Source organism: Nyctibius grandis, assembly GCF_013368605.1.
Source record: "Nyctibius grandis isolate bNycGra1 chromosome W unlocalized genomic scaffold, bNycGra1.pri SUPER_W_unloc_2, whole genome shotgun sequence".
NCBI lineage: Eukaryota > Metazoa > Chordata > Aves > Nyctibiiformes > Nyctibiidae > Nyctibius > Nyctibius grandis.
Window position 1 is genome coordinate 749,885 of NW_027167473.1, and position 13,118 is coordinate 763,002.

At 43.0% G+C, this 13,118-nt stretch overlaps 1 protein-coding gene across 1 annotated transcript in view; it reads right to left on the reverse strand.

The window, feature by feature from the left end:
• DCAF12 (DDB1 and CUL4 associated factor 12) overlaps positions 1–13,118 on the reverse strand; it is a 35,550-nt gene that overhangs the window by 16,271 nt on the left and 6,161 nt on the right. The window contains exons 3-5 of the mRNA XM_068424393.1: positions 6,856–7,062; positions 5,575–5,635; positions 1,166–1,359 (exon numbers count right to left, since the gene is read on the reverse strand). Of these exons, the coding sequence (XP_068280494.1) occupies positions 1,166–1,359; positions 5,575–5,635; positions 6,856–7,062 (462 nt within the window). The remainder of the gene's footprint in view (positions 1–1,165; positions 1,360–5,574; positions 5,636–6,855; positions 7,063–13,118) is intronic.

Below are 13,118 nucleotides of genomic sequence, written 5' to 3' on the forward strand. Positions count from 1 at the left end.
GGGAAGTTAAAACAGTTTTAATGAACTATAATAATGAAAGAGAACATAATAATAATAATGGAAATAATTGAATATATACAAATATATACAAAACCAAGATCAAGCTCCCAAAATAACAGTCACGTCACCCCCGGCACTGCAGGGCAGGCTCCGGGAAGGCCCAGACCGGGCCCAGCGACAGACGGGAACTGGATTCAGGAATGCACGGATTGGGATCGGGGGCAGCAGGAAAATGGACAGAGTCCTCTTCGGACACCAGCCATAGCAGAAGGGCCGAGACCCTCGTGATCCCCCCGCTTTATACCGAGAATGACGTGTATGAGATGGAATACCCTCGTTGGTCAATTTTGGGTCACCTGCCCTGTCTGTTCCCCCCTGCAGCTGCGACCCCCCTTCGGCTCTTCACTCGTAAGCAGTGAGGAATTCAGCAGTGACCTTGGTTTCTCTAAGAATAGGTACAGCAAGAGCCTTTCTGCATAACATCCCTACCGGTGCCTCAGCGATAACTACAAACTTCGAGCGTTATCAGTCCTGGAAGCAGACACTGTCTGCAAAACATGCAGTTAGTTTCAGAAAGTGCAGTTACTTAGAGGAGACTGAGCTGAAAGTAAAAATCACTGAAAGGAAAATTGGTTCTGGTTTAGGCCAAACCAGGACATTGTGAAATGCCAAAAAAATAACACCAAAGCAAGCACTGGTGCCTGCCCTATGTGTCAGTCACCTCACTTGCTGAGCATCCCAGTAACAATTCAGCCACCAAAACAGCAACTGACTGAACATTAGCTGATCTTCACAAAAGGTGAAGGAAAGCAGCAAGAGCACTCAAGAGTGGGATTCAAGCTGCAAGAGGTGTTTTGGTGCTTTATCTGCTTCTTGTAAACATTCCCTGTCTGCCCCCTTTAGGGTGCGAGTCTAAAAATCAAACCCACAGGAAAACCATTCCTTCTGAAAACATGTTTTTTATTTCCTACTGGACTTCTCCAAGCACTTGGGGCAAAAGCAGACACAGCAAAGACAACCATCTCATACGATAAAGATACAAAAGGATCAGGGAAAAAAAAATTAGGTTGCTTCTCCAGTATATTTGATTTAGATTAATTTTTTCTTTTTCTAATACATACGGACAGATTTAGGACTTCTCAACTACCTTGCTTATCTTACTGACCTTGTTCTTATTGTTGAAAGCCAATGCTCGGACTTTGCAGTTGTCAGGATTAGCGTTCTCCTTGGGGATATCCTTCAGAGCCCTGTGTGTTATGTGCGCATAGACAGGAACTTGAGAGAGATTATGCCTGGCAGCACTTTTGGACAACACATCCTCTGTGACTTCCCAGAGACCCATCGAACCATCCCGGGAACCTGAATAAATAGTCCATAACACCATTTCACATATACATAATTCCTCTTTTTAAAAAAAGAACTGCAATAAACAATAGGGTCTGAAAGAAAGAAAGGATACTATTACTATTAATTTAATTTAACTGAACACACTGTTGGTGCCTACATATTATTAACAAAAACATGATTTTACTGAGCTATAAAGTTCATAACATTGTTAACTCATTGTCAGCTGGTTTGTCTACATGGTTTCCAAGCAGCTAGATCATCTCATCTGTTTTCAAACTGATTAGGATGCATCAAAAAATACAATCCTGTACAAAAATCACCATTAGAGATTCACATGCAGAATAAACTCAGAGACAACTGAATAGCCTACGTGTTCAGCCTTGCTTATCAGACTGTCAATGTCAGCCTTGGTAAGTCAATACAAAAACCTCCAAAGAAAACTCAGTTGGGTTTACACCAATTTTGGATCATTTAATTTCTGACAGTATGCTTATGGATATGTACACACACATTTGTGAACTGAACAGAAATAGGTATTTCAAGCCACAATTTGTATCAAATCTATTTCTTAAATTATTTTTTTAAACCCACGCAACCTCTTGATTAAAGAATGTAACATAGGAACTGAGGCCGAACAAGCAAGAACTCATTTTATGTTTCTACTGAATTTGAAGATATTAATCCAAAATATGAATCAATAAGAGTAACAATATGGGATGAAGAAAGCTGAATTGACTTTGGTTCATAGGGTTCATGGGGTACACCTGTCTCAAAGGGGGAAAAGGATCTTTGCCCAGGAGTTAGCAGGGCTCATCAGAAGAGCTTTAAACTAGTATTGAAGCGGGAAGGGGATAAAACCAGGCTTGCTAGAGACAAGCCTGGGGGGGCATGCACATGTCTGTGGGATGGTGTGCTAAGTGAGGACCTTTGGTCTGCCGTCTCAGTGGAGGCAGGGGATGGAGAGCCAGGCAGCAGCAGAGACGCAAGGGTTAGTGATGGGTTAGAAACTGCAGAAGTGCCTGAGAATGGTCATGCAGGAATTAGGGCTTCTCCCACACACAAAGGTGGTGGGATCAATAGCCCAGCTGAAGTGCATCTACACCAATGCATGCAGCATGGGCAACAAACAGGAGGAGCTGGAAGCCATTGTGCAGCTGGAAAACTATGACATAGTTGCTGTCACGGAAACATGGTGGGATGACTTGCACAACTGGAGTGCTGCAATGGATGGTTATAAACTCTTCAGAAGGGATAGGCAAGGAAGGAGAGGCGGTGGGGTGGCCCTGTAGGTTAGGGAGTGTTTTGACTGTCTAGAGCTTGAGGATGGTGATGAAAGGGTCAAGTGTTTATGGGTAAGGATCAGGGGGATGGCCAACAAGGCAGATGTCATGGTGGGAGTCTGCTATAGACCACCCAACCAGGATGAAGAGGCAGATGAAATATTATATAAGCAGCTGGGAGAAGTCTCACGATCAGTAGCCCTTGTTCTCGTGGGGGACTTAAACTTAGAGGATGTCTGCTGGAAATACAGTACAGCAGAGAGGAAACAGTCTAGGAGGTTCCTGGAGTGTGTGGGAGATAGATAACTTCCTGACACAGCTGGTGAGTGAGCCAACTAGGGAAGGTGCCCCGCTGGACCTGTTGTTTGTGAACAGGGAAGGACTTGTGGGTGATGTGATGGTTGGAGGCTGTCTTGGGCATAGTGATCAGGAAATGATAGTTTTCGATTCTTGGAGAAGTAAGGAGGGGGGTCAGCAGAACTGTTACCTTGGACTTCCGGAGGGCAGACTTTGGCCTGTTTAGGAGCCTGGTTGACAGAGTCCCTTGGCAGACAGTCATGAAGGACAAAGGGGTCCAGGAAGGCTGGACACTCTTCAAGAAGGGAATCTTAAAGGCGCAGGAGCAGGCTGTCCCCATGTGCAGGAAGACGAGCCAGCGGGGAAGAAAACCGGCCTGGCTGAACGGAGAGCTTTGGCTGGAACTCCGGAAAAAAAGGAGAGTTTATGCCCTTCGGAAAAAGGGGCAGGTGACTCAGGAGGACGACAAAGATGTTGTGAGGCTGTGCAGGGAGAAAATTAGAAGGGCCCAAGCCCAGCTAGAACTTAATCTGGCTACTGCCATAAAAGGCAATAAAAAAAATGTTTCTATAAACACATTAGCAACAAGAGGAGGGCCAAGGGGAAGCTCCATCCTTTATTGGATGTGAGGGGAAACATAGTGACAAAGGCTGAGGAAAAGGCTGAGGTGCTTAATGCCACCTTTGCCTCAGTCTTTAGTAGCAAGACCAGTTGTTCTCCGGGTACCCAGCCCCCTGAGCTGGAAGACAGGGGCAGTGAGCAGAACCAAGCCCCCACAGTCCAAGGGGAAATGGTTAGAGACCTGCTACACCACTTAGACACACACAAGTCTCTGGGACCAGATGGGATCCACCCAAGGGTACTGAGGGAGCTGGCAGAAGTGCTCACCAAGCCACTTTCCATCATCTATCAGCAGTCCTGGCTAACCAGGGAGGTCCCAGGGGACTGGAAGTTAGCAAATGTGATGCCCATCTACAAGAAGGGCTGGAAGGAGGATCCGGGGAACTACAGGCCTGTCAGTCTGACCTTGGTGCCAGATCATCTTGAGTGCCATCACACGGCACGTACAGGACAACCAGGCGATCAGGCCCAGTCAGCATGGGTTTACGAAAGGCAGGTCCTGCTTGACTAACCTGATCTCCTTCTATGACAAGATGACCCGCTTACTGGATGAGGGAAAGGCTGTGGGTGTTGTTTACCTGGACTTCAGTAAAGCCTTTGACACAGTCTCCCACAGCATTCTCCTGGAGAAACTGACTGCTCGTGGCTTGGACAGGCATACGCTTCGCTGGGTAAAGAACTGGCTGGATGGCCGGGCCCAAAGAGTTGTGGTGAATGGAGTTAAATCCAGTTGGTGTCCGGTCACAAGTGGTGTTCCCCAGGGCTCAGTGTTGGGGCCAGTTCTCTTCAATATCTTTATCAATGATCTGGACGAGGGGATCGAGTGCACACTCAGGAAGTTTGCAGATGACACCAAGTTGGGTGGGAGTGTCGATCTGCTTGAGGGTAGGAAGGCTCTGCAGAGGGATCTGGACAGTATTAAATACCCTGGAGGTATTTAAAAGATGAGTAGATGTGGTGCTTAGGGACATGGTTCAGTGGTGAACTTGGCAGTGTTGGGTTAACGGTTGGACTTGATGATCTTAAAGGTCCTTTCCAACCAAAACGATTCTGTGATTCTATAGATCAACACAGGCTTAATCCAAGGTTCTATACCCATCCCTTCTGGTGTTTAGGCAACTCACTTTCATCTAAGTCAGCTCTGACAGATTTGATATGTACCTCAGTTTCTTCCCTATACAATGTGGCTTTTTTTTTTTTTTAAATGGAGATATTTGGGTTGGAGAGTTGCAAGGATCAATTTTTATATTAAATTCAAAATCAAACTCCAGGATTAGCTTTTTTTTTTTGAAAAAATATTACTGAACTAACAATTCAAGTATTTGATTTTGATATGAGACTGTTACGATTTTCTGTCACCTGCAGTTTGACACCTCCCTATACGGAATACTACACCCTGTCAGCACAGAAAGACCGTAAACTACTACATTAATGCAACAGCATATATTAGTATCGCTGCCTTTACCCAAGTTAAGTAATACTTTATGAAGTTACACTTATTATCCAACTAGTTACTAAAAAGTCAGTAACTGACCTTTTTTATTACAGCCTTCTGTATTAACTGCCATAGTATGTGTGCATATATATACACTCACACACGACTTTACTGATGGCTTGATAAAACAAACTGAGTTTTCATTAATCAGTCTTTCATGGGATTTCAGGAAACCAATACTGCTCTGCTGTATTCCCAAGTTATTAACTGATAACCAATACCCTCTTGAAATTATTCTTCTTGTGTGGAATCCTTCCCTTTAACTCACTGTGTTTAGACATCCTCTCATGGCAACACCTACTGTAAAGACAGTAGTATTCCCTGTAATACTAGAAAAAAAAAAATAAAATCTAGACCAGGGCCCAACAAACAAAAAAAAGCAAAGCACTGTACTAATACCAAGAATGGTTTAAATAGGCAAAGTAGTTCCAAGTGGTTTCAAATGCCTTGATAAAGGTGCTTCCCTAAGATCTATCAAGTGCTGTACATCAGTATAAAATTCTGGTTAAAAAAAAAAAAAAAAATTGACTTTACCAGAAACAGCCATAGTATCACTGATCCATGCAATTGAAAATATCCAGTCCTTATGTCCATCCTAAAAGAAAAGACAGATTTTCTGTGCCATTATATTCTAGAGTGGTCTCAAAGCAGACAAGTATTCTTCACTTTGATTTTTTTAGCACAAACTCAGAAGGACAGGCCTACATTAAAAAACATACAGATAAGATTCCAGTATCAAGCTAGAGCTGTTTAAGTACTTAACAGTAATTTAAACTTTTTTTTTGTTTGCTTTTGAAGTGTATAATTAATAGAGAGCAATTAGGTGATGGAAAAACAGGTCTCTGACCAAGGACAAATTGATCTCAATTCTAAGGACTTGGATTTTCCATTTTGAAAGCAGCATTCTTTACTTCTGTAAAGTAGCTACATACTTTTATTTCCTCAAATGCACATCCCTACTATAAAAAGTAACCAAAACATTATCTTCACAATATATGACCTACAGATTAATTTTTCAAGACTATTACTTCAAGAATCTTTTCTTTAGCAGGTGAGAAACCTGTGGGGAAAAAAAAGACTATAAGGTTCTACTCCTGTTTGAAAAGCTGCAGAGTCACAGCAGCACACAAATGAATAACAAGTCATACAAATCTTCAGAGTCAAGCCTTTGTGTAGTTAACATCTATGTGAAGTCCTGAATCAAAAAGGAAAAATGGGAGAGAAGTGCTTACAGGACACCACTATACTCATTTGAGCCCCCCCCTTTTTTTAAGACTGGCTATTTTAAAAAGGCCTCATGATGTTTCAGAAATATAAGCAGTACCAGAGTCTATCAAACTGCCATAAGCCACTGGGTTAGAGCTAATCCTCAAAGCCAAGTTCTGCCTCTGGAATAATACATACATAAGCTGCACTGGAGAAGGGGAAAATTTGAACAACTTGTATCATCTTTTCAATTTCTCAAAAGAGCTTTTTCACTAAAACTAGTTTCAGAGGTCATCACCACAATTAGACTTTAACAGTTAAGATTTTGTTACATTTTCAATGCTTAAAAGTAATCTGAAGTAGACCTGAATGAGGGTGAGGAAGAAGAAATCTGATTCAGAAGCCTGAGAATCATCTCACATGTTTGTGTACTCACTCATATTTAAGATAAGTTGTCATTTTTGACAATGTAATCAGGAATGTTTTCAAGCTTTCAGAAATTTACTCTCCACTACAAGACTCCCAAATCTTAACCTTGCTCTGACCTTATGCACTTAAAAGTAGTAATTCTTGCGACAGAATAAACTTTCCCTGAATACTCCCACTTACATCTCCCACACAGACAGGATCCAGTGTAGGCAGATGATAAATTGCAAGACTGTTGGGGTTGTCTCCACCTGTGGCCAGAAGGGTCCTCAAGGGGTTGAGCTCAATGGCATGAATGCCACATCCCTGCTGGTTCACCATGCTGGGTTCACGATCTTTCAGAACAGGAATCTTGGTAATTTGACCAGTCTGGACATCTACTACAAATAACTGGGGAAAAAAGCAGGAGATGCAAGTCATTATCAAGCAGATAAGAAAAACAAGATGGTCAAATATCCTCCCTATTTTGAACTGATATTCTTTTAAAGTTCGAATCCACAAATGCTGCAAGTATGACTGAAAAATGCATAAATTCCTTCTTAAAACAGCTAAACTAACTTAATTACAGTGGGTTTTATTTTAATCATCCCATTTGGTTTTCACAGCAATGGAAGATAGAGAAATTTGTCATGGGAAGTTTCCCATTTAACAAAACCCTTGAATCTAAAATTCTTTTCCCTGTTCAATACTGTGACAAAACAATATTATTTTCCAGCTTCCCTGTATGGCAGTGAGAAAGAGACCCACCTCAAAACAGGCAGTAAGCCCCAGGGGGCTTAGCACAAGTCTCCTGCCTCCCAGATACCATGAAGTTTTGGCTTTGACAAACTGACACTTTATAAATTTATATAATTGGAGTTTATTTTCTGGTGATACACAGAGAATAATAACTAAATATAGTACTGCCAGTGCAAACATCTAAAAAAGATATCTAGCTACATATCTCAGCCTGCAAAAAGACTAGAAGTTCGAGCTCTATGTCACCGTCCCCTTGGCAGAAAACTCAGTTATAAAGCCTTACAACTCTTCAGACATCATTATATCCAGAGTTGTCAGTTCAAATATATATGACCATATGGTTACAATCTAAACCAGAACAAAGGTTTACATTGCCTGCCAAGGTGCACTTTTATTTGGGAGGCTCTTGTGCTGGATCATTTCACAGATGTTGTTCAGAGAGCAGCTGCACTAGCAGTCAAATAGGTATAACAGAGGGCACAAAGCCCTGTGAGGGAACACAAGTGAAGCAAGGAAATAGAGGATCTGAAGCTGACTTGGCACTAAGGAAAGTGATGTAGAATCACAGCCCAGGATTATAATTAAATTCTATCCTCCCCCCCCTCGTTAAGTTTGTTCCTTCTATAACCAAAGAACATTGTCTCAAAGCCTCTGGAAATGAACTGAAGATGTAGAAGACAACAACAAAAAAACCCAAGAAAACTCAATACAATTTAAAAAATACACACCTCAAGGAAATTGTTCTGAAATCCTTTGTCAGACATTTCTAGAAGGACAGAAGAGAAATCTAGCGGTTCTCAGAGAAGAGTTATACATACAAGTTGTTTTTGGTGAACTCTCACAGACCGTAGATCTGTTCTTTAATAAGCATCAAAAACCTAAGAAAATTTAGCAGCATATTTATTATCTTGATGTACCGAACTAGCAGAATATTAATGTCAAATCAAAATCTGATAAAGTATGGTATGTTAAACTCATTCTGCAGAGAAAGCTGAAAACTATTCATTGTTATTTGTGTGTTGTGTCTAGAATTATGCACAATCTTCAACCTGCAACTGATCTTCCTCTGTAGGTAGTCTTACACAGATGATTGTTCCCACAGGGAGTGAATTTTCATGTTTAGTTCTTTATTTTGCATGCAGGTGTGGGGTCAGGCAATAGCTGAAGTGCAGCTGAGTAGGAGGGAGGCACTCCTCACTTCTCCCAAGTCTTACAATGCAGTTCACTGCCTCAGACAGCTGGTAAAAACATGATGCACACAGCAGCCCCTCTGCCCTAACCACATCCCTGAAAATTAACACATGCACTGTAGGATCAGGACCAGTAATTCCCTCTCCTCTCATCCTCCCTTGTCCTTCCCCTATGAGTGCATATCCTCTTTTCTTCCTCAGTATTTCCTTCCAGCAGAAATGCCCAATTTCCTCCCCTATCCTCCTTCAACTACTGAAAAAAAAAAAAAAAAACAAAAACAAACCACCACACAACAAAATCAACAGTTAAGTACCTAAGATTAAGGCTTGCAAGTGTCATCTGCAGGTCCTAAAGCTGGCACCAGAAGTGCTAATTAGGAAAACACATCCACACCTCAGGATGTCCACGGACTCAGGAAAACTGCGTAAGAGATTCACACTTTCAAGAGCATCTCAACAGGTATGAGGACTGAAATTAAAAACCCTTCACATTCTCCAGTCTGACACCACTGTCATACATTCATGTTTGATACGAGGTTAATAAAGACTTACTCTAATGCAAAATTCTTTTAGCTAAACTCTAAACTAATTGGGCTGAAAAGGTAAAGAACTTGGAAACATACAATGCTGAAGCATCAGACCCTCACACTTCTGCCCTGGATCTTCAACCTCAACATCATTTTCCTATAACAAGTTTTCAAATGAAGATATCCTCAGAAGCAGCAACAGGACATATCTCTTGCAGTGCTTTCATCTGCTTGTACCCCACTAATCCATCATCAGCCCTTGAACTGCTTTGTCATTTCCTCACTTTTCTCCTCCAGTTGCACAGTATTACTCTAACCAGAACAGCAACTGCTCTTAGGGCAAGAAATTTCACACAGTTAAGGGACTGGCTTTATAGTTTCAGCTGTAAAGTTTTAAGCAGTAACTTCTCCCCTTGCTTGGTAAGGAACTTGGCCCACTGATGAATGAGGTGGGGGCCCTGGAGACAGAGGATAAAAAGAAGGCGGAGTTACTGAATGCCTTCTTTGCCTCTGTCTATACTGCTGGAGGCTGTCCTGAGGAGTCCTGGACCCCTGAGGCCCCAGAAGAAGTCAGGATAGAGGAGGAATCTGTCGTGGTAGATGAGGGCTGGGTCGGGACCAATTAAGCAATCTGGACGTCCATAAATCCATGGGCCCTGATGGGATGCACCCGCGGGTGCTGAGGGAGCTGGCGGAAGTCATTGCTAGGCCACTCTCCATCATCTTTGCTAAGTCGTGGGCAACGGGAGAGGTGCCTGAGGAGTGGAGGAAAGCGAATGTCACTCCAGTCTTCAAAAAGGGCGAGAAGGAGGACCCGGGTAACTATAGACCAGTCAGCCTCACCTCCATCCCCGGAAAGGTGATGGAACAACTTGTCCTTGGTGCTGTCTCTAGGCACATCAAGGATAGGGGGATCATTAGGGGCACTCAGCATGGCTTCACCAAGGGAAAGTCATGCTTAACCAACTTGATAGCCTTTTATGAGGACGTAACCCGGTGGATAGATGATGGTAAAGCTGTGGATGTGGTCTATCTTGATTTCAGTAAAGCGTTTGACACGGTCTCCCACAGCATCCTCACAGCTAAACTGAGGAAGTGTGGTCTGGATGATCGGGTAGTGAGGTGGACTGTGAACTGGCTGAAGGAAAGAAGCCAGAGAGTGGTGGTCAATGGGACAGAGTCCAGTTGGAGGCCTGTGTCTAGCAGAGTCCCTCAAGGGTCGGTACTGGGACCAGTACTATTCAATATATTCATTAATGACTTGGATGAGGGAATAGAGTGCACTGTCAGCAAGTTCGCTGATGACACAAAACTGGGAGGAGTGGCTGACACAACGGAAGGCTGCGCAGCCATTCAGAGAGACCTGGACAGGCTGGAGAGTTGGGCGGGGAGAAACTTAATGAAATATAACAAGGGCAAGTGGAGAGTCCTGCATCTGGGCAAGAACAACCCCATGTACCAGTACAAGTTGGGGACAGACCTGTTGGAGAGCAGCAGAGGGGAAAGGGACCTGGGGGTCCTAGTGGACAGCAGGATGACCATGAGCCAGCAGTGTGCCCTTGTGGCCAAGAAGGCCAATGGCATCCTGGGGTGTATTAGAAGGGGTGTGGTTAGCAGGTCAAGAGAGGTTCTCCTCCCCCTCTACTCTGCCCTGGTGAGGCCGCACCTGGAATATTGTGTCCAGTTCTGGGCCCCTCAGTTCAAGAAGGACAGGGAACTGCTAGAGAGAGTCCAGCGCAGAGCCACGAAGATGATTAAGGGGGTGGAACATCTCCCTTATGAGGAGAGGCTGAGGGAGCTGGGTCTCTTTAGCTTGGAGAAGAGGAGACTGAGGGGTGACCTCATTAATGTTTATAAATATGTAAAGGGCAAGTGTCATGAGGATGGAGCCAGGCTCTTCTCAGTGACATCCCTTGACAGGACAAGGGGCAATGGGTGCAAGCTGGAACACAGGAGGTTCCACATAAATATGAGGAAAAACTTCTTTACGGTGAGGGTGACCGAACACTGGAACAGGCTGCCCAGAGAGGTTGTGGAGTCTCCTTCTCTGGAGACATTCAAAACCCGCCTGGACGCGTTCCTGTGTGATATGGTCTAGGCAATCCTGCTCCGGCAGGGGGATTGGACTAGATGATCTTTCGAGGTCCCTTCCAATCCCTAACATTCTGTGACACTGTGGTTAGTTTAAAAACAACCACAACCACCACCACCCTAGAATAAAATAAGCAAGCACTGTCTGCATATGCTAGGACTCTTGCATCACCTAGGGTGGGACAGGAAGCCAGAAGCTCACACTTGCAAGCTGCACCACTGATTGCCAAAATATCTTCCCTGTAAATCCAGCAAACAGAAGCCAAGCGAAGCCAAACAGTTGTTAGACACTTCTAGAGCCAAAAAGGGAGAAATGTTAAGAAACAAGATAGGCACCCAGCTAAGAATGCAGAAAATTTGAATACTGTTTTAAGAGTTTTAAAGACACTACAGTAAAAGTACAAAATATCTGACTGTTTTTAAAAAAGTGCAGCCAAAACCACAGCATACAATGACATAAATATGAAGAAAAACCAGAAATTGGCCTACTACTTCCAAGCAAACTGGTACCTTCACTACTCTTGAAATAAGTCCATCTGCAAATAACTCCAAAGCAGCCTGGCCTCTAAGAGTCTTGACAAAGTCCTGATAGCTGAACTATACATTTATTTTTTTTCTTTATCTGAAGCAGGAATAAGATTTTTTTTCCAGCTACTCATTATATAGAAACTAAAAACCATCCACAAAAAACTTTTCCTGAATGCATTAAACCCCCATCGACCTCCAAACAGTGAGCTGTGCATATTTGTCCCTTGATTTTAAGCTTTGCACATAATTCTGTTCTTCCAGCTAGTAAAACATATGCATGTCAGTCATTAGCGTGCCAAATAACTTGACATCCAAGATTTACTAAGCCAGGACTGCTTTGGCCATCTGCCAGAAGTCCAAGGACCACACTTCATCTGTGAGAAATGGAGCAGACTCAGCTATCATGTTCTCTACAGGACAACCTTGTTCTAACAAGGAAACGGGCTGGATGACATGACAGAGAGAAATCCATCCCATCCCCCCCCCCCTTTTTTTTTAAAAAAAAAAGCAATTCAGATGTACAGCTTGCAACAGTGCTGTCACTCAAGGATCAAGGCAGACAGGCATGGCTAGGTATTACAGTTGTCATAGCCATGATCTGGCTCTACTTTTCACACCCCATGAGATTACCAGCCATATGCTTATTTTTGTTTTGGTTTGCAAAAGTGGTGAGAAGTCATTTTGGCAAATGGCTCCCATACAATTACTATGCAGCTGTCCCCTTTTCAAACTGCTTATGATCAAGTTAATCAAGAAACTGCCCCACTTCATTGACTAAGGTACTTCATTAATCAACTTGCCAAAAGTAAAGACTCTGGCAGGGAATAGAGTATCTAAGGACCAGAGTCTGAACTGCAAAATCCATCCTTCTCTTATATACAATACTGAGAGCAGAACAGTTTGCCAGGCTCTTCCAACAAGTCTACTTCCATTTTTTTGACCTGCCTTTTGGATACAACAGTTTAGGGAAAAAAAAAAAACAACACAAAAAAAACCCCAAAAAACACAAAACCAAAGTTACCAATTCATTAAATATAAGCACCCTTCCCATGCATCTTTAACTGAAAGCATTGACTTTATACAGCAAGATTAAAAAAAAAAAAAGCCTATGAAACGCCATTTCAAGGCAGCAGGTAGACTCTCTCGTGTCCTCTTGCTGCTGACCTTGCACACAGAACAGCAGATGAACAGGCAGCCCTATCTTTTAGTTGATCATACAAATCAATCGGAACAAAGTGTGCCACCCTGAGCTACAGCACGTTTTTATTACACAAGCAGGATGGACATAGACTTACAAGGCACAGAGAACATGCATGAAAGACTGCTTATTCTTCATGCAAGAAGTATTCATGATACGCTCTGCACCCCAGCT